The sequence below is a fragment of the Betta splendens genome, chromosome 9 (assembly GCF_900634795.4).
Source record: "Betta splendens chromosome 9, fBetSpl5.4, whole genome shotgun sequence".
NCBI classification, from domain to species: domain Eukaryota; kingdom Metazoa; phylum Chordata; class Actinopteri; order Anabantiformes; family Osphronemidae; genus Betta; species Betta splendens.
In genome coordinates this window covers 12,739,762-12,760,372 of record NC_040889.2, presented here as the reverse complement: position 1 = coordinate 12,760,372, position 20,611 = coordinate 12,739,762, and the positions used below count along the sequence as shown (strand labels likewise).

Here is a 20,611-nt window from a genome sequence, read left to right as displayed (position 1 = left end):
CTCGAACGTCTGTTTTCACTCTACAGGAAGCGGGAAGCAGCTGAGAGCGAGGCTCCAACGTCACAAGAAAAAATCTGTGACGAAGCTGGAGCGAAACCGGAAAATGAGCATAGAATGCCTTCAGAATAAAAGCTTGGCAAGCAGGAATACGTCAGGACACACATTTATCTCTTTTTCTCCAGTTGTAACATTAAAATACATGAAATCCTCCTCTTCCATCTTGCATTGGACCAGCGTTTATATTAGTTTACTGCCAATTAATTGGCATTAATTGAATTGATTAAAATGACAAGAAGTCGCATGAAACATATACACATATAAATAAAGCCCAATGAGAGACTTTTAAAAAAACTAGCACAGCTGTTACACTGTTATTATTTATATTAAATACTTTATCAATTGACTCTTGACTCCTATCAGTGAACAAAGCTTATATTCATCTTAACATGGCCACTTTACAACCACAAATCTCAAACCCTTTTACCCTGAAAGAACTAACAGGAAACGTCTGCGCCCTCCACGTCCACCTTGACGCTCAAGCAGCAGGAGGGAGCGGCTGTGATAGAGCGACACTCACGCAGACTGGGAGGGAGCGAGAGAGAGAGAGGGCGCAGCGGAGCCGACGGGTGGATGAGCGTGAGTAGCTTCCTTCCATATTTTATCTCCTTTTCTCTTTTCTTCTGTCTCCTCCGAGTCCTCCCTCCGTCACGTACATGTAGACGAACCCGGGCCGCACCGGGTCACACCCTGACAGGCGAGTGCGAGCAGGCAGGCAGGGAGACAGGCCGGTGCCGACCTGGGCTGGGTTTGCGGAAGCGACCGCCGGGCGGACAGACGGACGGACGGAGCGAAGCGGGGCTTCTGGTTGACGCAGGCGGACGGCGGGGTGTCATCATGGCGGCCGCCTGTCTGCGTGTCCGGCAGCTCTTTGTGTTCCGGCCCCCTGCCTGGCTCTGAGGCTCCGGGCAGAGGCGGCCTGCTGCCAGGGATGGACCGCGGGGAGCGCCGTGGGGCGGCCACCGAGCGGCGGAACTGAAGTCCCGCTGGCTGCTGGAGAAAAAAGACGAGTGGCTTAATGCAAAGTTAAGGAGTTTGTAGGAACCTGTCTATCTCCCTCCCTCCCTGTCTGTCCGTCCGTCCGTCTGTGTGTTGTACTGTCAGCAGCAAACACACTGGTACTGACAGGCCCCGCCTCAGCGCGCGTGCGTGCGTGCGTGTGCGGGTCCATCTTTCTCCTCCAGCAACTTTATTCCAGTAGATTAACATCGTGTTGCCCTCACCTCACGCAGGAAAAAGCAGAACTGCATCCAGGGTGCTAGGTTGCGGTAAACTAAGTAGGAAGTTCTCAGATGATCCATTTTGAGTGAAAACGCTAGTAATTTACCACCTAGTAAAAGTACTTGGGCATAATATTGGCTGCGTATTCACGCGTGACTGTAATTTATTGCAGTCAAACTCTGCTGGGAGCTCAGTTTTCTGGTACATGTAACCTGAGGTACAGTAATCAGTGGCTTATTTCTGGATTTGTGGGCCGTTGATCAGTCAAAACATCTCGGCTCATCAGAATATTAATGGGAAGCTTGTTGCAGTAGCACCTCCACCCACACCTCCAGCCTGATACTGACATAGCTGCAGCTAAAGGTGTTTTATTCGCCTTCTCCTCATTGAAGACCTTTTCATGCGGATGCTTAACGGCCACGGTTTGATCCTAGCGAATAAATGAACATGCAGGAGTTAGATTTACTGCAGCAGTTGTCATGACAGCCCTGAACTCAGCCTCTACCTGCTGCAGCTTGTTGCGCTTGTCACCAAGTAGCTGCTGGTGTGATGTAGAAATTTCTCTGTAATGATGATGACTCGCTCAGCGGAGAATAGTTGCGCACAGGCCATTAAGGTGTTGCAACATGAGCAGTGACAGAGGTGGTGAAACAAAAGCGTTTGGAGGTTGAGTTGCTTGGTTCAGTCACTTTCCCTTTGCTGACCTCGTCTCCTTCCCGCTTCACTTCTCGGCTCCTGCGAATCCCTGCACTCGCCCGGACTTGTTGCATCGATCCAAAGAGAGAAAACGCAGGTCGTGTTGGGACCAGGCCCCTGGACGCTCAATCTCCTTCAGCCCCGGTATCAGGCTTAAATGGGGATGATTAAGCCATAAACCCTGGTGTAAAGGCCCTGATGGCCCATTAGAGCCACACGTCGCTCATAAAAAACCTTGTGCAAACGCAACGTTGAGCAGATAATCACGCTTCTTTTGTCCTTTTCATGCCTTTTCTGTTGCAACTGGGCAACATGGATACAACGGAAAATGAAGGAGCAGCCGTGACACAAAGTGGAGCTGATTTAAAAGCTGAAAAAGCCCCTGATGGCAGCAGCATGTGTCAGAAATCAGGCACCACTCGTGATATTTTTAGCAACGTTGTGATTTAGAGATCATCTCTGATGATGGCCCTGCCTGCTTTTAGGCGTTACAGAAGCGGAGTTTATTGGCAAAGTGAACTGGAGCTGATGATTCCCATACAGCTTGAGGAGCAGAACCCATCAGAGAACATTAGGCGGCATGAGAGAGGGTCAAGCGGTCAGCTCAGATCCACAGAACCGCCACTCATATTGTCACTCAGAACCACAGCAGGTGACTCTTGTGTTCAGAGTTCAGTCGTTGCTAAGATTGAATTCAGTTTCACGTTGCTGCTCTTGTTTCTTCAGTAACCGCATTCTATACGTTGGCAAGCATCTTGAATCAGCTGATCACATGATGGGCTCATGAGAGGCTCGCTAAGAAGAGACTGATGGTCCGAGTCGAAGCAAGCCTCCTGTGTAAACCTTTATCCCAGTATCTAAAGCCTGGAGTTTACTCTGTGAAGCCTTCTGGACCTGGTTTGTGTCCAGATCTACCAAACGTGTTAACGTGGACGCAGAAACCATAACGTTACTGGTATCACACATGTACAGAACCCAAGCCCACCTCTACCCAGAACCCTGATCTCAGGCCTGAGCCGCCAAAAGGAGAACAGACACACACACATGCAGATTTCCAGCCTCTTACAGCGAGCTAATAATTACCCAGCTTGCATCTGGTTAAGTTAATAGAAACACACCGGTCATGTGACCACACAGCTGGTGGCGCTGTCTTGGTTACAGGTCATTTACATATTCTTGCACATTCTCCTCTCGCCTCGCTGGCTGCGTTTGTGTCCTGAAACCTTGGAACTGTCACATGAAGATCCTGCAGCACAGTGGAAGTAAAAACTACTGCATACCAGCAACAAGAAGCAGCATGTAACACAAATATGCATCTATACGCACATCCGGGCGCTTAGCAACCGTAACCATGAAGGATTCCACAGGCGTGACATCACCACCAGCTGTGAAATCATGTGACTGCTCTGTTTACATTTCTGTGATTGGCTGCTCTGAACTTAGTAACCTGGTAACTCTCTCTCTCCCTCTCTCTCGCCCAGCAGACACAGACAGGATGCGTGAATACAAGCTGGTTGTTTTAGGATCGGGAGGAGTCGGCAAGTCAGCTCTGGTGAGTTCAGCCTGGTCTTCCTCCCGCGCTCTCTTCGTCCTCCTAGTCCATTTTAAAATGATGCCATCAGGATGTTTTTCAGGTGTTAAGTGAACGGTGTCGCAACTACAACAATTTTTACTTACAGATGTTGTTTTGAGCTCAAACAACGTGATTCATAGCAGAGTCATGAATTACTTAGTCAGATTTAATACTTGGCTGTGGTCCCTTTGTAGTCGATGACGACCTGAAGTCTGGAACCACATGCTGAGTTCCTGCCTCCTTTCAGCACATCACACACAGCTCAGTTTGAGTGGCAGTGGCTCCAGATCATCAGCTGGTGCCTGTCGATTGCATGACAGCTGACATCAGTTTGATCTGACTTTTCACTGAGAGGCAGCAAATGTCTGAAATCAGCCCGGACCTTTAACTCGCTCACATGTAAATGGACTGATGAGGTAGACAACTGTCCAGCTGTCCTCGTTTTCAGCTCCTAAACTGTGTGACAAACGTTGGTGATGTCTTCACTGTTCATCCTTTGACGCCTTTAAAACTCAGCGTTAACACGTCCAACTGATGTGAGTGTGTTTTCCTGTGAATCATCCTCAACATTGACACACAAACACTGGTGCAAGCCTCACAACAATGAAGTGCTTTACTCCAGACGATATAATGGAGACGTGGCAGTGTGTCACATTAATTCCAATCTAATGACTTCCAATGGAGGACAGAACAGAGCCCCATTAACACCACTGCCCTACTTCTCTCTGTCCGCAGACTGTCCAGTTCGTTCAGGGAATCTTTGTGGAAAAATACGACCCAACGATAGAAGACTCCTACAGGAAGGTAGGACATGTTCAACCCACTGTAAGAGCTTGAGGAGCGGTGGGAGGGAGTAGTGTCGCATCCCAGGGCCTTTATTAAAAGGAAGGTTCTGAGCCTGGTCTTAAAAAGTAGAGAGGGCGTTCGCCTCCAGAACCTGAACTGGGAGCTGGTTCCACAGAGGAGGTGGGTAGCTCTACATATAGAACCTCTAGAGCCACCAGTAGACCAGCACTGACAACCAGGTGTTCTGCTGGGACATAAGGAGCTAAGCTTAAGATATGTTGGGGTTTATTCATTTTTATGTGATGAGAAGGATTTTTAGTCTTTTCTTGGGTTTTATAGTGAGGGGAAGCTAATTTAGCAGAAATTTGATCTTTGTCGACTCCAGTCAGAACTCATCGTGCAAAAAAAAAAAAATCAGTTATTCCACCTTGAACAACAGAAGAAATGTCATGTTCTGCAGTGACTGAGCTGAAGTTCTGACCTCAGTCCTACATGATAGAAGTTGTTGTGGCTGGAAGTAAAGCAGCAAGAAAGGAACAGTGATAATTTATTCATATAAATGTGTCAGCGGGTTTCCACCAAGGCACAGGAGAGCTACACAACAGAGTGACTGGTCAGACTCATCTCGCATAGATGGACTATTATCAGTGCTCAATCCAGAAACACTCCCCGTGTGTCTTATTCCCACAAATCACTCAGAACTTTGGTAAAATGAAACCGTATGATTACAGCGTGAGTTTTTTTATTGTGGTTTTCTATCTGGGCTGTTCAGCTCAGCTGTGCTTGGGTGCGACACCATGTCTCACTGCTCGGTTTGAAGGCGTGATTTCCTGAGTGCTCGGTTCTCTGACACTGGCTTAGATCAGAAACCCGAATCTGCTGGTCAGTCTGGTGTCAGCATAGCTGGGACCTGGATTCGTTTATAACCTTTTAGTTTGTTTTATTATTATAACCTCATCATTTCTGTCTTTCAGCAAGTGGAGGTCGATGGACAGCAGTGTATGTTGGAGATTCTGGACACAGCGGGAACAGTAAGACCTGACTCTCAGTCCTGTTTTCCTACTTTATACTTACCTACATTTTATTTACCACAAACAACCTTTTTTATTATGAGTATAGTTTCCAACAAAAAATAGTCAGTAATACATTTTCAGTGGGATTTAACAGGAGTTGTTTATGTTTATGGACTTTACTTGTAATCTATAAACTCAACAATTACCTACTAAAATAACTTAAAACCAAACTCAGGCTGTTTCTAATTGAATCCAATTGTTTTCTACTTTGACGATTTACTGTGCCATTGCCCCCCAGGATAAAATTAATCTAGATAATATACTCTGTAGAATAATACTTTGTACTTTTACTGTGACCTTTTAAATGCAGGACTTATTGAGTGTCCCTGACTCTCTCCTGCCTCGTTCTCTTTCTGTAGGAGCAGTTCACAGCCATGAGAGACCTGTACATGAAGAACGGTCAGGGCTTCGCTCTGGTTTACTCCATCACAGCTCAGTCGACCTTTAACGACCTTCAGGACCTCAGAGAGCAGATCCTCAGAGTGAAGGACACAGAAGATGTAGGAGACTCACGCACTTAAATGGGACATGCAGTGATCAGACCAGTCACTAATATTCTATAGTGAATGCTCATACATGTGCATGGATAGAATAGAAAAGGCATTGATATCACTGTTAAGCATGTATACAACGAAACTGGATGGGCTCTTGGTGCAAACAGACAATACAGTACACTAGAAAAGAAATATATACACACACACACACACACAAAATCACAAACACACACACTGGTCACAGTCACTGTCTACACATAAGTATTTCACAGGTCTGGTCTCTATGTAGTGTTATCTATTGTTTAAAAGTCTGATGGCCTAGGGGTAAAAAACATTTTTCGTTCTATTTGTTCGGCTTTTGATGCTCTGGTATCTCTTGCACGATGATAAGAGAGTGAAGGGACACAGACCAGGGTGTGAGTCCTTTTTTAGGTCCTTCTGTTCAGGTACCGGAACTCTGCCATGTCTTCCAGTTGGGTTAGGGGGCAGACAATGTTTTTTTTTGTGCTGTGTTTATTACCCTCTGTAGGGTTTTTCTGTCTGCAGTTGTTAAACTGGCATGCCATACTTTGATACAGTGGGGCATGCATGAGAGGACACTTTCTTTCATACAATGATAGAAAGAAGTCAACAGCTGTTGTTTCACCTTGGTTCTCTGCAGAACCCTGAGGAAGTGGAGTGTCTGTTGAGCCTTTTTAATCACCAGAGACATGTTGGTTTTCTAGGTGAGATCCTGGCTGACGTGAACTCTTTGGAGTTTGTAGGGGGAGACCCTCTCCACACTGTCCCCCTTGATGTAGAGGGTCGAGTTCTCCTTTGTGCCTGATATTCCAGCACCATCTACTTTGTTCAGCTAGTGTTTAGATGTAGGTTGTTGGCAGCGCACCATGGGGATAGCTTCTGGACCTATATTCTCTTTCATCACCTTTAGAGATAAGACCCCTCTGCAAACTTGATTATGATGTTAGATGGGTCAGAGGGGATGCAGTCATGTGTGTAGAGCATTCCCAGATGAGAAGGGGAAAGTCCAGGTCAGTCAGCCTTCTATACAGAACGACTGGCAGGGTGGTGTTAAAGGCTGAACTGTATTCTATGTAGCGCATTCTGACGTAGTTCCCAGGTTTCTCAAGATGGCTCAGAGCTCGTAGAGCTGTGGCGATGGCGTCCCCTGTTGACCTATTGGCTATGTAGCCAAACTAGTGTTGGTTAAAATTAGGTGGGAGGCAGAACCTGAAATGTTGTCAGACAAGTCTCTCAAAGCACTTCATTACAACGGAAGTCAGTGCGATAGGTCTGGCTACTAATGACTGTTTTCTGCGGGACTGGAATAATTGTAGCTGCTATCAGGCTCTGTGGGAAACTAACCAATTGCAGGGAAGTGTAAAAAATACTTGTTAGTACCCCTGATACAGGCTTTAACTACTTTAGCCAGTATCCCATCCTCTCCCGCAGCTTTGTTGGAGTGCACAGCCTTCAAAACTGCTCTGACATGATGTTCCTGCATATAAGTGGCTGGAGGTTGGAGGGCCGTTGAGCCGGAGCCACAGGGTCAGGTCTAGTAGCTTTATAGCGGGCAAAAAGAAGTTCAGCTCCTCTACCAATGAGGCATCCGCATGAGCGTGAATCTCGTTTGTGTTGCTGCAGGTTCCCATGATCCTGGTTGGAAACAAATGTGACCTGGAGGTGGAGCGTGTGGTGGCCAAAGAGTCGGGTATCGGCCTCGCTCGCCAGTGGAATTCCTGCGCCTTCCTGGAGACCTCGGCCAAGAGCAAGATCAACGTTAACGAGGTGACTACATGACACAAACCGCACGTCGCTCTCAGTAAACATAAACCCAGTTAAGGATCCAGCACGTTGCCACGTTGTGATGCTAGAAATACATGTAACTGTGTTTGTTTGTGGACAGATCTTCTACGACCTTGTGCGACAGATTAACAGGAAGAGTCCAGTTCCGGGGAAAACTCGCAAAAAGTCCACTTGTCAGCTTCTCTAATGACAGGCAGGTCTACACTGGCATCCTTTCCCTATTTTAATAAGAGTTTCAGCATGTGTTACAGTGCTGTTCTGTCTCCTACAGTTTTCTGCTCACCTGACCAACAACCAACCAATCACAGGATATCTTCCAGCTGGCCGTGCCCCTTTTACGCAACCATGTTATCATCAGCATCAGCTTCCTCTGTTACCACGACAACTGCATTTCCCATCCTCCCACCACACTGTTTAACAGAGACTCTTGCCTTGGAATCATCCAATCCAAACAAGACCACAGCGGTAGCACTGCTTCTGCTGATGATCCCACTGTTGGTGGAATGGGGGCTGCCCACATTTAAACTACAGTCCCTATCATGCTCTCTGCTAGGCTGTTTAGCGCTGGGGAGTGGCTTTCTGCTTTTTAGTTCGAATATTTCTTTGTTCTACTTTCTTTCAGTTTCCTTCCTCTTTTTCTTCTAGCTGTCCCGAGCCAGCTTCACTGTCGGCCATGTTGGCGCTATGGTTAGCTTGGGGATGTCACAGCTAACATGGTTGACTCTGTGGCTCTGGTCAAACCTGTGGATTCATACAGTGATGATTATTATTATTATTGCAGTGGTTATTATTATTATGATTCTGTGTGAAAAAAAGGAAAAACTCATTTAATGATTTAATGTTTTTGGGGGTGAGGGAGGGGAGGGTGGGCTGGGGGTGCAGCAGGCTGAAGGTCAGCTCCAAGTGTTGATAGCCCTGATAGCTCTAACATAAATTAGCTGGCTGCTATTTGGGCTCTTTGTTATGTATTAGCCTTGTTAGCATACTCTTCAAGAAATGTATTTTAGACTGTCAGCCTAATATCTAGTCAAATGCATTGCCAACATTGCAGTTAGTGAGGTGCTAGCATTGGCTACACTTCACAGGGGGAGTAACGATGGCTAGTTGTTTGCTAGCCTCTTGCAGGTGTTAGAATGTATTAGCAGTGATGTGAGGAAAAACAATGTGCTCTTAGCACATGCGTGGTTATAGATGGGACTTATTTGTACTTCTAGCTTTGTAGTTCATTAGCTTAGAATCTTGTCAAACTGTCAGGATTATTGATGCCAGCACATGGGAACAGTATTGAATTTATATTTGGATGACTGATGCAAACAACTTTTGATGGCCTAGCAGAATAAACAAACAGCTAGTGGTTTATAGACATTTCAAAGAGATGCTAATGATGCTATACTACCAAAGAAACAAAATAAGGATCACATGTGCAGGTCGGTTTGTTAACAGCCCGTTGAGCTGACCTCAGATCTGCTGCTGAGGGTGGACATGTTGCCTTTAGACAGCAGACTCACACTGGTCCAGTACTTTAGCTCTGTGTGTGTATGTGTGTGTGTATGTGTGTGTGTGTGTGTGTGTGTGCGTGTATGTGTGTGTGTGTCTGTGTCTGTGTGTGTTTTTATGTGTTTGTGTCATTGAGCTGCATAACAACATGAATCAGGCCAGTTTCTGTGATGACCACTTTATCCCGGGTGGGTGGGTTATATTTACTGAAAGACCAGTCAGCAAGTGTTGCTTCTGTGTTATTAACCATATTATTACCTGATTACTAATATGATTAACATGAGTTGGTTGAAGGTCCTTTTGGTCAGCTTCTCTTTAACTGATGGAAACATGATCCAGGTACACACAGGACCAGGTCCTTCATATGTGTGTTGTATTTTATGCTAACACTTTAGCAGCTCTGGTGAAAGAATAACGTGAGCTCACAGCCACCTGAATGGAAACACCATGGAAAATATATATATATTAATGTTTAATGATTGGCAGAGAGGGTTTGAGGAGTTATTGATGAAAGTAAAAGAAGCCAATGCGCCAATTTAGTCTTAGCTTTAGGCTAATAAAGGTGACATTTACAGTTACAACTACCAGACTAACATGTTTAAAGTATGACCATGAAATACTCCACTGGGCTTAATTTTCTCATCAGTTAAAGCAAAAAGTTGAACAAAAGGTTGAGGCTGACTGGAAAGGGTATGGTTTAAATAGTGAAAGCCCCGCCCACAGGGGGTGGAGCTTGTGAAATCAACCACAGACAGCCTTTGAATAATCTGTTAATTCTGTTTGAAATGTGAGAGTGGTCAGCATACGCGTTCAGTATGTGGGACCAGTGACCTCTGTGAGTACTGCTGTGTGCAGTGTTGTACTACCAGTGTTACTGCAGCATACTGTGGTACTGCTGTTAGTATTCTGGTCCAGTCATGTAGCATGTTGATATTTCTGTCAGTACTCAGTCTGACCTCCAGGAGGTGCTGCAGCAGTTTGCATGCCGAGCAGAAGCTTCCAGCGAAATGTCTTTTTGCAGCCATGCTAAGGTCGTTGCTGTTGACTCCAGTGCTCACAGACAGATTGTAAGGCACAGTAAACGGTTCAACAAATAGGAATGGGATTTAAGCCTCTAACTTCATCAGATAAAGCGTAACGTTAACCTTTAAATAACCTTTTGAGTACAGTGCTTTACTTATTCTTGTACGTCTACCCATAGTAGAACTGTACCACCCTGAACACCGCAGTCAACCGCACACAAGAGATTCATACTACAAGAGAAAACATTAGGATAACTGGATAACGCTTTACTTCAATTACACCTCTCTTAACATAGATAAACAAAAAAATGTTAAAAAATAACACGAACAACATTATCACATGTTAAATTGATTGAGCAACATTTCTCCTACAAAGTTTTCATAAGTGATGTAACTGCTAATGAATGATCAGTAACCAGCATAATATACTTGTGATCCTTGAAGGATGTATAATTTAACGACCACAAAAGTGAATAGGTCACAAGTGACCAACTCAAGTCCATAGGGGCCATTGTCCTGCTGGTGTTTCATCTCTCCCTGCGGAGTATCTTGATGAGGTGTCAGTTGGCTGATCACACCTGATCAATGTAAACAGTAGTGGGACAGAGGTCCTCAAGGACTTGAGCTGACCATCCCTGGAATAGGTTATTTTAGAGTGCAAATCATTCACAGGTGCATTTAAAGCCTTATTTTTCCCACAGCCTTACTTTTGAAATGAAATATGTTAAGTTGTCAGATTGTTATTGTGTAATCACCTTATTAATAAACATGATTATGCATTTACATAAAACTATGTTTTAGGATTATAGCTGGTGTTACTGTCATTCATTATGCAGAAAGTTTCATATTTTAATTCTGAGTATATGGTACAAACACCACCCCTGCAAAAAAGGATGTGTGTTATAAATGCTGAATGGGTTTGGTTAAGATGATGTGTATGGCTCAGTTCTAAAACAGTTCAGGTTGGGTTTTACTCCTGACTGCTAAACACGAACACCTGATTCACGCATAGAGGAGTTAATAACATTATGACCTGACCCTGGCTGCAATCAGACCTTTCTGGCATCCAGTGTCACAGAGGCTGCAGTGGCATTCGTCCTTCATTGTAGTTCTGGAAATATAACATTTGACAGATGAGTTAATTATTAGAGTTATAGAATAGTTAGATGCAGTCACCTCCAGTCTGACCAACTCTTGTTTGGGAGCACGCTGAAGCCTTAACAGCTGTGGTAAACTGAGGTTTTATCATTGGTGTAGGTACCGTACGTTTTACTTTTCCCTAAATCTAGTGTTAAATTTTGAATAAGTCATTTGTAAAACACTGTAATGTAGCTGCAAGCATATCCAAGGGCAAATGATGCGTCTCCTGTGAGCTTCTCTAAGTGGAGCTGGGTGTGTAAGCAACAAACTGAACTTAACTATAATAAATTGTGGAAAGATCCACAATGTCATTAGCTGAATGTATGTTATGCTAACAGATACATTATAGTGTGTCAAATGTTTCTAAATGCTAAGTGAGGGAACCTAGCGTGACATCTTAACGTCTTCGGTTTCCCTCTAGGCTAAACGCTTGAGGACCTGTCCCTGTACTGGACTCAGAGATAATCTGATTATGATCTCCACATCAGTGACGAACAGGAGGATTCTCGCCATGTTTGACTGCTCCTTTATTATGTAGACATAGTTTGAAGTGACAATTGCAGCTGCAGCCAAATGCAACCTGGAATGATTTATTGACAAGAAGAAACTATTTTACATTTACGAAAATGAATCGGCTTTTCCTCTGTATGGCATGCTGACCAGTGAAATAGAAAAAAACAAACCAGTTGACCCAGTGAAGTACCAGGTTTAAATCCCATCTCCACCCTGCAGAATCATCTTGATTCAGCTGTTGGGAGTTTAAAACTGGTGTCTAAAAGCTTGAACTGTTTTTTTCCCCCAGTACAGAAACCACAGCAGCAGTGAAAGGGGAGGGACAGGGTGAAGCCAAATGTAAAGTGAAAACTAAAAAGCCTTAAATAAATAAAAGTGGTGCAATTTTGTAACAGCAAGCTGTGTTTTAGAGTTTTTTCTGATTAGATAAATACAATAATTTTTCCTAAAACTTGTCAATACCCAAACTAATGTAAGAATAATACTTGCACTTAATTGTAAAAATATATTTAAACTTCTGCCTCACTGAACACTGATCAGATGTGTCAAGTTATCTTAATTTACATTATTTTATTAGTATTATATTCTACAGGGCTTAATTCATAGTATAGACTATAAATATCAAAAGTATATGTATTATAGACATATAAACTATATTGTTCATAATTTATACGTTTAAATGATATAAATTAATATATATAATTGTCAGTGATATTGACACAAATATTCATAATAAAGATGCAATATTAAATCCGTTTTAAGTTTATCTAATGTATTTAATAATTGTCCATCAGCGCTGTCCTTTTGTTCGTTGCGCGTTTGTCAATGTAATCTCACGATGACTAATAAAGTTTTCAAAGGGCGCTCAGCTGCCATGGCAACGGCTGTGGCGGCTTTTTACCGTAACCGAAGCTGAGGTGTCAGCGTCTGGTTAGCATGCTGGTGGAGTTAGTTAGCTAGTTAGTACGCTTTGACCAGCTCTACAGACTCAGCCCCCGAGGTCATGACGGCGTAGTGACGTCTGGAGGTGTTTGTCCCGCAGTGACAGCGTCATGACCGTCCGCTTCAAGGTAAACATCCTCAACAGGTGATAGCATTAGCAGCAGGCTAGCGATGCGGAGAGCGGATCAACGTCAACGGCTAACTCCCGTGAACTGGTTGTAACGGTCAATAGCGAACCAAACGCCGGACTGGACCTAGTTAGAAACTGCAGCGTCAGGAGTAATCTGCGCTAATCAGCTAATCATCATCAGAATGAAAGCACTGCCCAAATGTTCGCCTACTGTACTACTACTACTACTACTGCTACTACTACTACTCTATTTAAACTATGCTACGGTGAAATAGTAACTTGTCTGCTGTAGCTCACACTGACGCATCCACCTGCATAAAGAAGATGATAGTGTGAGAAAACGCAACGTGTCCCTCTTGTCTGCCTGTCATAGAGTCAGAGTGAGTACCAGAGGAGCTTTGGGGTGTCCCGGTCCAGAAGCCTGTCCCCTCAGCGCTGTGGTCCTCTGGCTGGCCTGCGCTCGGACCGCTTCGGTAAGAAGAATGGAGTGCATCCTGAAGGGCTCCAGATACAGTGGTTGGCTTCAGGTCTCTCACCTAATAACTAATCAAGTGAATCGTTTTACCATGAAAGGAGAGAATCCTCCTCGTAGGCTTTTACTGAGCCAACAAATGATGTTTGAACACTTGCGTGTCAATGTTCATCAACAACAGTCATCAGTACTGTAAAAAGTACCGCTGTTCTGTGTTGTGTCGCAGGTATTAGTAGAGAACCAGGTATCCAGCGGCGCAAGAGGCTCGGCCCTGGTGCTGTGGCTCAGTTGGGCACTTCTGTTAGTTGTCCATCAGGTCCACAGCGCTCTCTTTCCGCTCATGCTCAGAGGAAGGAGCCCTCTGCTGGTAGGGTGCAGAAGAAACATGTAATCAGTACAGTTTGGTAAATTGCCATTTTTTAGAAGTTTGAAACAAAAAAAGGTGAACCTCTCCATTACAGACAAACTGATTTAGTTTGTTATGTCATGTTCTTGACATTAGTCCTGTACTTTTTCTCTTTTTTTATTACAGCCTCTAGGAGCTGCTCAGTCCACAGAAAGGAGCCTTCATTGGAGCCAAAGCCCTCAACCCCTCCGCAACCCAGATCTACTTCAGAGCCAAAAACCCCAGATGGACCACGACCTGCTGCAGACCCAGAGCCTGCAGGAAACCCTGGACCACCAGCAGAACAAATAGCTGCTAGAAAATCTGGTAAAGATACACCAAACAACAACCATTTCAACTCAGTTTGTTGTTCTTAAGTTCAAAGTTCAAATCTTACAAATATGCAGTACTTGATGGTGTGGTATGATGTACAGTCACTTTAGTGAGCAGATTTAGTGATGTGATACTGGGATACGTATATAAATCAAATTTCACTTGACTTTGCATTTATAATACCTGTAGTAACAGCTACTGCTTTCTGTCTGTGCAGTGAAGCTGCGCTCCTCTCATCCTGACAGCCACTCCATAACAGCATTACCTGACGGACAGCAGCCTTCAGCCAACAAGGTGAGAGCCTGAAACCTGGGGCTGTCTTTTAATTAAAAAACACTAATTAAGTATTACAAAATAAAACACAAGGAAATAAGGAGAGCATTTCCTTCATTCCTTGTTGTACAGGGTGAGCATGCCCTGCGGTGGAGGTCGGGGTCTAGAAGTCGAAGGTCTGGAGCTCAGAGGTCAGAGTACCACAGACAGTTTAACTGGAAGAAAGCTGTACCTGCTGCTTCACCCATACTGACTGCAGAACAGGTAAATTACTACTAAGTACTAGTTTACTTAAATAACCAAGATTGAAAGCAAGCCACGATCTACACATTAGAAGGCGCTTGACAGGTTAACGACAGGTGGCCACTAGGTGGAGCCAGACCATTTTCTTCATGGGCCAGAAATGTGACAGCATATAGTAAAATTTAATTTAAATATTTTTACATGTGCTTCTACAGCCACACTGTTCTTCTATATTGATGTCTACATTTGTTTAATTTCATGTTTATTTATTCATATATAATAATTTTTTACATGGCTACATTTTCTTACCATAGGCAATAAACAAGATACAATACATTTAAAAACAAAGTGGATTAATGTTTTAAATGAAGCTTTCTCTTTATTATTTGTGACGTGGTCACTGCCCCAGGTGCTGTACTCCACCAGCAGGCCAGTACCCCCCTTTAAGAAAAACCCAATTCCTTTGGAAACAGAATACCTTCGGAGCTTCCAGGGTCTGGTCCCACCCACCGGACCCCGTCTTCGGAAACACATGGAACATCAGCGAACGCCCCTGTTCCACATGCAAAAGGTTTTCGTAATTACATACGTGTTTCTGTGTGAAAGACGGCTGCCCCGTCACCATGTGTCGTATATTAGGTGTCATGACTTACATTTTATTTCCTGTCGTGCAAATTCAGAATGTTTCAGTTTGCACTTGACCCATATACTGAACCACATTTCCGCTGAGCCTGTAATATTCAGGTCAGTTAAACGTCTGAGTAAGACTTCTCTTCTTTACAGCTGCAGCCATTAATTAATTAGTCATAGGGGAAAGTATTTATCAACCAAAAACGTTCGTCAAATGTTCGTCTGCTTAGATTCCAAAGTAAAGTGAATATCTGACATAAGTCACATGGAGGAATCCTAATCTTGCGCTCTGAAAGTTATGTCATGTTTGGGAGAGAATCTCTCTCCAGCTTGTACGGATCAAACATTATTACAGGACATCTGTGACGCAAGTGTTTGTTTGCACTTTTAAATGAATCCGAGAGTGAACCTCTACAGACGGAATCAGAACGTCTAGAGCAAACTGAGCAGTGAAAACTAACATGGGTCCAAAGAAAACCCAAAATGGAATCGTTTGTCTCATAAACCTTGAAAATAGAATAAAATATAGATATAATATATGAAATATAGAAAAGGAATTTGTAGTTTGAATGTGTGTAAAGGTTTGGACAAAGGCGTAATTAGGGCTTAGTGACCCGCTCTCAGATACGAGAGCTTGTAAAGTCTGTTTATCGTAACCACCGTCAGCTTCTTGATACCCTTGATAAGAAGATACTTGACAGACGTCATTAGAGTTTTTATAATCGCAGCTCAACCAGAAGCCACAGTGGATTTAATATGAAACCGGGTCCTGAAGCCAACTGAGCCTAGATTTCAGTTACTGGGCATAAAAAACAAAGACCAACTAAGACAGGCTTATTCAAAGCCTGTAGGAGCATCAGCAGGAAACACTCGGTACCTGGTGACATCTAAGTCTCTAAGGTGAGACTCAGCTGCTTCTGCAGTGGCTGAGTAACAGTATTCAAAACAAAAGTCCTGACTGAGGTGTTCTCCTTCAGACTCACAGAAGGAAGAAAGAGGAGTCACAGAAGAAGCATCGCCCAGCACTGGATGTCACTCAGACAGACAGCACTAGGCCACAGTCACCCCCTCCACCTGCTCAGAGAAGACATAGGTGCTTCTGAGTGCATGCGTGTGTGTTGTTAAGCATAATAATAAGGCCATAATCCTTATGAAACTGTCTGTCTGTCTGACAGGATTCTGACAGAGTATCAGTCCAGCTTTCGTTCTCCCCTCTACAGGATCCCAGAAGAAGGTGGAGCCGCTGGTGGCGAGGCCCCTCAGGTCAGGATTCAGTGGAGGATGGGGTCATACGTCTAAAGAGTAGGACACACTTTACAGCAAAGACCTTCAGAGGAGTTTATTTCAAACAAAGTGGCATCTGAAGGTTGAAACACTGAGATTGAACGCAGAGCAACAGTGAAGTCATGTGTCTTTAGTCAGAAGTCACTGCGCTGTTTGTGTTTGTTAGTGTTGCTGATGGAAACTCAGACTGCTGAGTGTTAGCGGTGAAACCACAGAACTTTGTTTCAGAGAAACGACACACTCTTAGTCACACACAGGTAGCTTCCCATGTGTCTTATGGAAAGTGTCGTTGACCACATGTGAAAGAGAACAATTTTGGAATTTTCTGCATGAAATCTGCTGAATTTAGCCATCGTCAGTTCATTTGAAATCGTCAAAGAAGAAGACGGTGCTTGAAAACTGCCTGGAATGTTAGTGCAGCATAGTCTTAGTCTCTCTAGACTCTATCACCAGAACATGTGGAGGCCCTGTTATGCATCAGAACCTGGTCCTTAGGTACAGTTCTGCAGAGTGTAGCAGAGCTTTGATGTGAGCAGCTTAGCACAGTAGGTGGTACAGGCCCAGGAGAGAAACGCTGAACAACAGATTGATCTACGACTTCTGTAAATCAACACAGTCTGATGACCTGAGACCAGCCTGATGTCAGGACTTCACTCCTGTACTTATTCCAGCAGTGGCATCACATCACATATGTGGTCTGATTTGCTGTCATTTGAAATATTGTGCAATCAACTGATGACAAGCTTGTTTTGTTTTTTTTACCTCAAACCAAAAATGTGAAAAAAGAAGATTAAAACAAAGAACCAAGTTTGAGCTTTGAGTTAATTGTTTGTGTGCACGCATTAACTGAACCCAGTGATCCCTCAGCTGTTTGTAACCCTCTGAATGAAGCAGAGTTTAATGTGTAACCGTCCGGTTAATTTTCCGTGCTGTGGTGAGTCTAACTGTGTAGAGTTTCAGTATGTGGCGTGGAGTGATCAGCTGACGTGTTCAGAGGAAGCTGCTGACGCTAAGCTGAGGTTAACTTTGATCAGGCTCTGGGTTATCCTGGGTTTGAGCTGAGGTCAGAGTTAGGTTACTGTCGCTTTTACCAGAACCTGCAGCTTCTTCAGCCAGCGGCAAAAACAGCATTCCTCTAGGTGGGATCTGTCCCGGTCATGGAAGCATTCAGATGAGGACAGGTGCTGTCCTAATAGTTGTGTTGTTTCTCAATAGTTGTGTGATGACCCATTCATCACACACTTTCTGTAGCTCTGTGGCCATTGTTTCAGTGTAAGACTAGTTTTCTGTATCTGCTCTGTGGGACACATTAACAATCCAGCCATGTTGTTCACCCTACTTGTCTTTTAGTGAGTCTGACAAACTGTTACTTATTGTCTCAGTAACCAGTAAATGATAGGCTGTGATGCAGGTTCAGTATTTTGAGTGTTGCAAAATAGTCACCCGAGCCAGAGCTCCATGCCTTTTTTCTTTATCAGGAGCTACACATTTCTCTGTTTATGTGTGTCTTGTCCAGATTAACTTGACATTAAAGCTTCATTTCCTGTGTTTGTGTGCAGGTGAAGGAGCTGAGGGACAAGGCTCAGTCCTACCGCCGCCGGGCCTGGGGCACTAACTTCTCCAGAGATCACCTGAACCAGCTGCAGTCTGAACACAACACTCTGTGGGAGCCAACGGACTCTTCTACTGAGCCAGCCTCCCCCCACCTCACCTTTGACCTCTGTGAGGAACCGGACAGTTTGGAGGCTCTGGACCTGGCCAGGTGAGATCGCCGGCAGGTGAAGCAGACACCGCTGAACGTTGCTGGGCTCATTTTCTGTGTGATTCGTTTGCAGCCGCTCCGGTTGCTCCAGTAAGAGGTCGTCTCTTGTGGGCTCAGCAGAAATACTCAAACAAAACAGAAGCACACTAAGTAGCCCAGAAACAAAAGCACAGACAGAGCAGAGTCCTGCCAAAAGGCGCACGGCTTGGGGAGAAGAGAAAGGAAACCAGGAAGGAGAAGAAGACGACACGGATGAGTATGTTTTGATCCCTTATCTTCAGCTGAACTTTCATCATTCTGCATCATTTAAGTAATTGTGTATGACCCCAACAGGTGGTAATTGTTTTTTAGGTGTTTTATATTTGTAATAGTTAGAAAATCAAAAATAGAGATGATCTAACGCTGGCATCAGTTTTTAGACCCATAAACACCAGCTTTGTGTCTGAAAGACAACCAAAGCCTCTACTGTGTTTCTGTAAAGGTAGACAAGTAAAGAAACCCCAAGATCAAAGGGTCATAGTAGGTAAAGTGTGTGAGGTCTGAGGCGATGCTGTTTCTGAAGCATGTCAAGAAGTTTGAAACTGTGGTTCGTGCAGCCGTTCTGGTTCTCAGGATATGAAACTGTGTGTGTGTGGGGGCGTTCGTTTGTTTGTGTGTGTGTGTGTGTGTGTGTGTTTGTGTGTGTGTGTGTGTGTGTGTGTGTGTGTGTGTGTACGCGCTCAGCGAGGAGGGAAGGCTGCCAACTCCCCGCCTGAAGATGAGACCAGTTCAGAGAACTCACCATGACCTCACTACACCTGCCACTGGTAGGCACACGCATGTGCACACACACATAGGCACAGCTCACACCACTGACCTCTGACCTCTATTTGTCCTCCAGGAGGAGCCATAATAGTAGGGAAGCTGAACAGTGATGATTTCTTGTCCAATCAGCAGGTAATACTCTGCATCTACTCTGCATCCAGGCATCTTTTGTAAAATATTGTTGTTTAGTTCCAGGGTTGCACCTAATACAAACCTGTGCTTGTCAGGGTCTGTGGGCAGGATTCAATTGAATGTGGATGTTGTGTGCTCAGACAGGTGGGTCACCTGTTTCCATGGTAGCAAAGATGGACAGGGCACCGGATGCGTCAATCAAACAGCGAGAGGTGTGGTCTGAGAATAGCCCCACTCACCTGAAGGTCTCTGGCTGCTCCCCCAATCATAAACAAGCCTCCAAAGCCATGAGGATGAAGCAGACCTCTCCGTCCCCTCTGGCACGGCCCTCCATGCTCACATCTCCGCTGCACTGTATCCAGGGCACTCTGAGACACCCCGACTTCCAGCACAATGGTCAGTATTGCACACGAATCAACAGTAAACCTTATTAGGTTAATGGATTCAAGCTGTGGACCCAGTCAGACACTGTGACCACCCGCTGATCAGTTGGTCCCTTCGTGCTGTTAATCACTGCAGACACAAAGACTCACTCAGGGACTGTCCCGCTCTTCCACTTCCTTCTCACATTCTCGATGGATCCAATTTCATAGTTAACCCAGAAAATATCTGTGTTTTGTGTCTGTGAGATGATCTTAGCTTTTACTTTTAAATCTTATAATTGCACACCGTCTGTGAAAGCAGCAGCTGTTTCACCTGTTTCAACCCATGCATTAAAAACGGAGGCCCTGCAAACTTAACGAGTTGATGGTTTCTGAGGCATAATCTCTGTGATTGTGGTTCTGCCACATCTACTTCAGTATTAGTATACGTGCTTGCCTCCCCCCGTGTCCTGGTCACATGGGAAAAGCCGTCATGACCCCACTCAGATCCATCCTCTTCTGTTTAACTTCACACCTGTGTCCTCAGGTGAGCTGGGTCTGAGGTCCAGGGAGCTGCAGTGCTCAGGAGGCGGCTGCGGCTCGGACGAAGGTGAATCTTTTCACAGTCAAATAAAAAGGTCAGGCTAAGCTACCTTAGTAACACATTGTGTCGTTGCCCAGACGACCAGCTGTCGGTGATGTCGTGGCGTTCTGCAGCCTCCTGCTCGGTGGCGTCTGCCATCCTGGAGCGCGCTCAGAAGAGACGGGAGAACTTCTGGGGGAAGAGATAACCTCTGACCCTCTGATCCACAGGGGGTCAAGCTGTTGTAGAGCAGTGATTAGTTTGAATAATGTGTTTTTGTAGGAAAGTTTTAATTTAATGTTAGAAGCAACATTTTATAGGTGAAATTGTTACTTTGGTCTATTTTACAAAGCAGCTTGTTATTAAATGCTTTTGTAGATTTGTGTGGTTGTGTGACA

At 44.6% G+C, this 20,611-nt stretch overlaps 2 protein-coding genes across 6 annotated transcripts; both read left to right on the top strand.

Annotated features, from left to right (window-relative positions):
* The first annotated feature begins 498 nt into the window (after positions 1 to 498).
* Positions 499 to 12,276, top strand: LOC114862548 (ras-related protein Rap-1b). 3 transcript variants are annotated; one of them, XM_029163003.3, is made up of 8 exons: positions 499 to 636; positions 3,459 to 3,526; positions 4,283 to 4,351; positions 5,308 to 5,364; positions 5,766 to 5,906; positions 7,545 to 7,688; positions 7,807 to 7,899; positions 7,978 to 12,276. In XM_029163003.3, exons 2-7 carry the CDS (start codon positions 3,470 to 3,472, stop codon positions 7,891 to 7,893), a joined length of 555 nt encoding a protein of 184 aa, XP_029018836.1. In that variant the 5' UTR covers positions 499 to 636; positions 3,459 to 3,469; the 3' UTR covers positions 7,894 to 7,899; positions 7,978 to 12,276. The 3 variants fall into 3 exon arrangements, with proteins under 3 accessions (XP_029018836.1, XP_029018837.1, XP_055368100.1); XM_029163004.3 differs by having other exon boundaries at positions 548 to 636; positions 3,456 to 3,526; XM_055512125.1 differs by lacking the exon at positions 499 to 636 and adding an exon at positions 668 to 1,082.
* Positions 12,277 to 12,732: 456 nt separating this feature from the next.
* On the top strand, positions 12,733 to 20,596 carry mdm1 (Mdm1 nuclear protein). 3 transcript variants are annotated; one of them, XM_029162900.3, is made up of 16 exons: positions 12,733 to 12,948; positions 13,324 to 13,423; positions 13,649 to 13,789; positions 13,955 to 14,134; positions 14,358 to 14,434; positions 14,546 to 14,677; positions 15,066 to 15,227; positions 16,264 to 16,379; positions 16,462 to 16,549; positions 18,130 to 18,332; positions 18,406 to 18,588; positions 19,056 to 19,138; positions 19,213 to 19,268; positions 19,409 to 19,664; positions 20,178 to 20,240; positions 20,312 to 20,596. In XM_029162900.3, exons 1-16 carry the CDS (start codon positions 12,931 to 12,933, stop codon positions 20,419 to 20,421), a joined length of 1,968 nt encoding a protein of 655 aa, XP_029018733.1. In that variant the 5' UTR covers positions 12,733 to 12,930; the 3' UTR covers positions 20,422 to 20,596. The 3 variants fall into 3 exon arrangements, with proteins under 3 accessions (XP_029018733.1, XP_029018732.1, XP_029018731.1); XM_029162899.3 differs by having other exon boundaries at positions 13,324 to 13,477; positions 16,507 to 16,549; XM_029162898.3 differs by having other exon boundaries at positions 13,324 to 13,477.
* Positions 20,597 to 20,611: the final 15 nt, after the last annotated feature.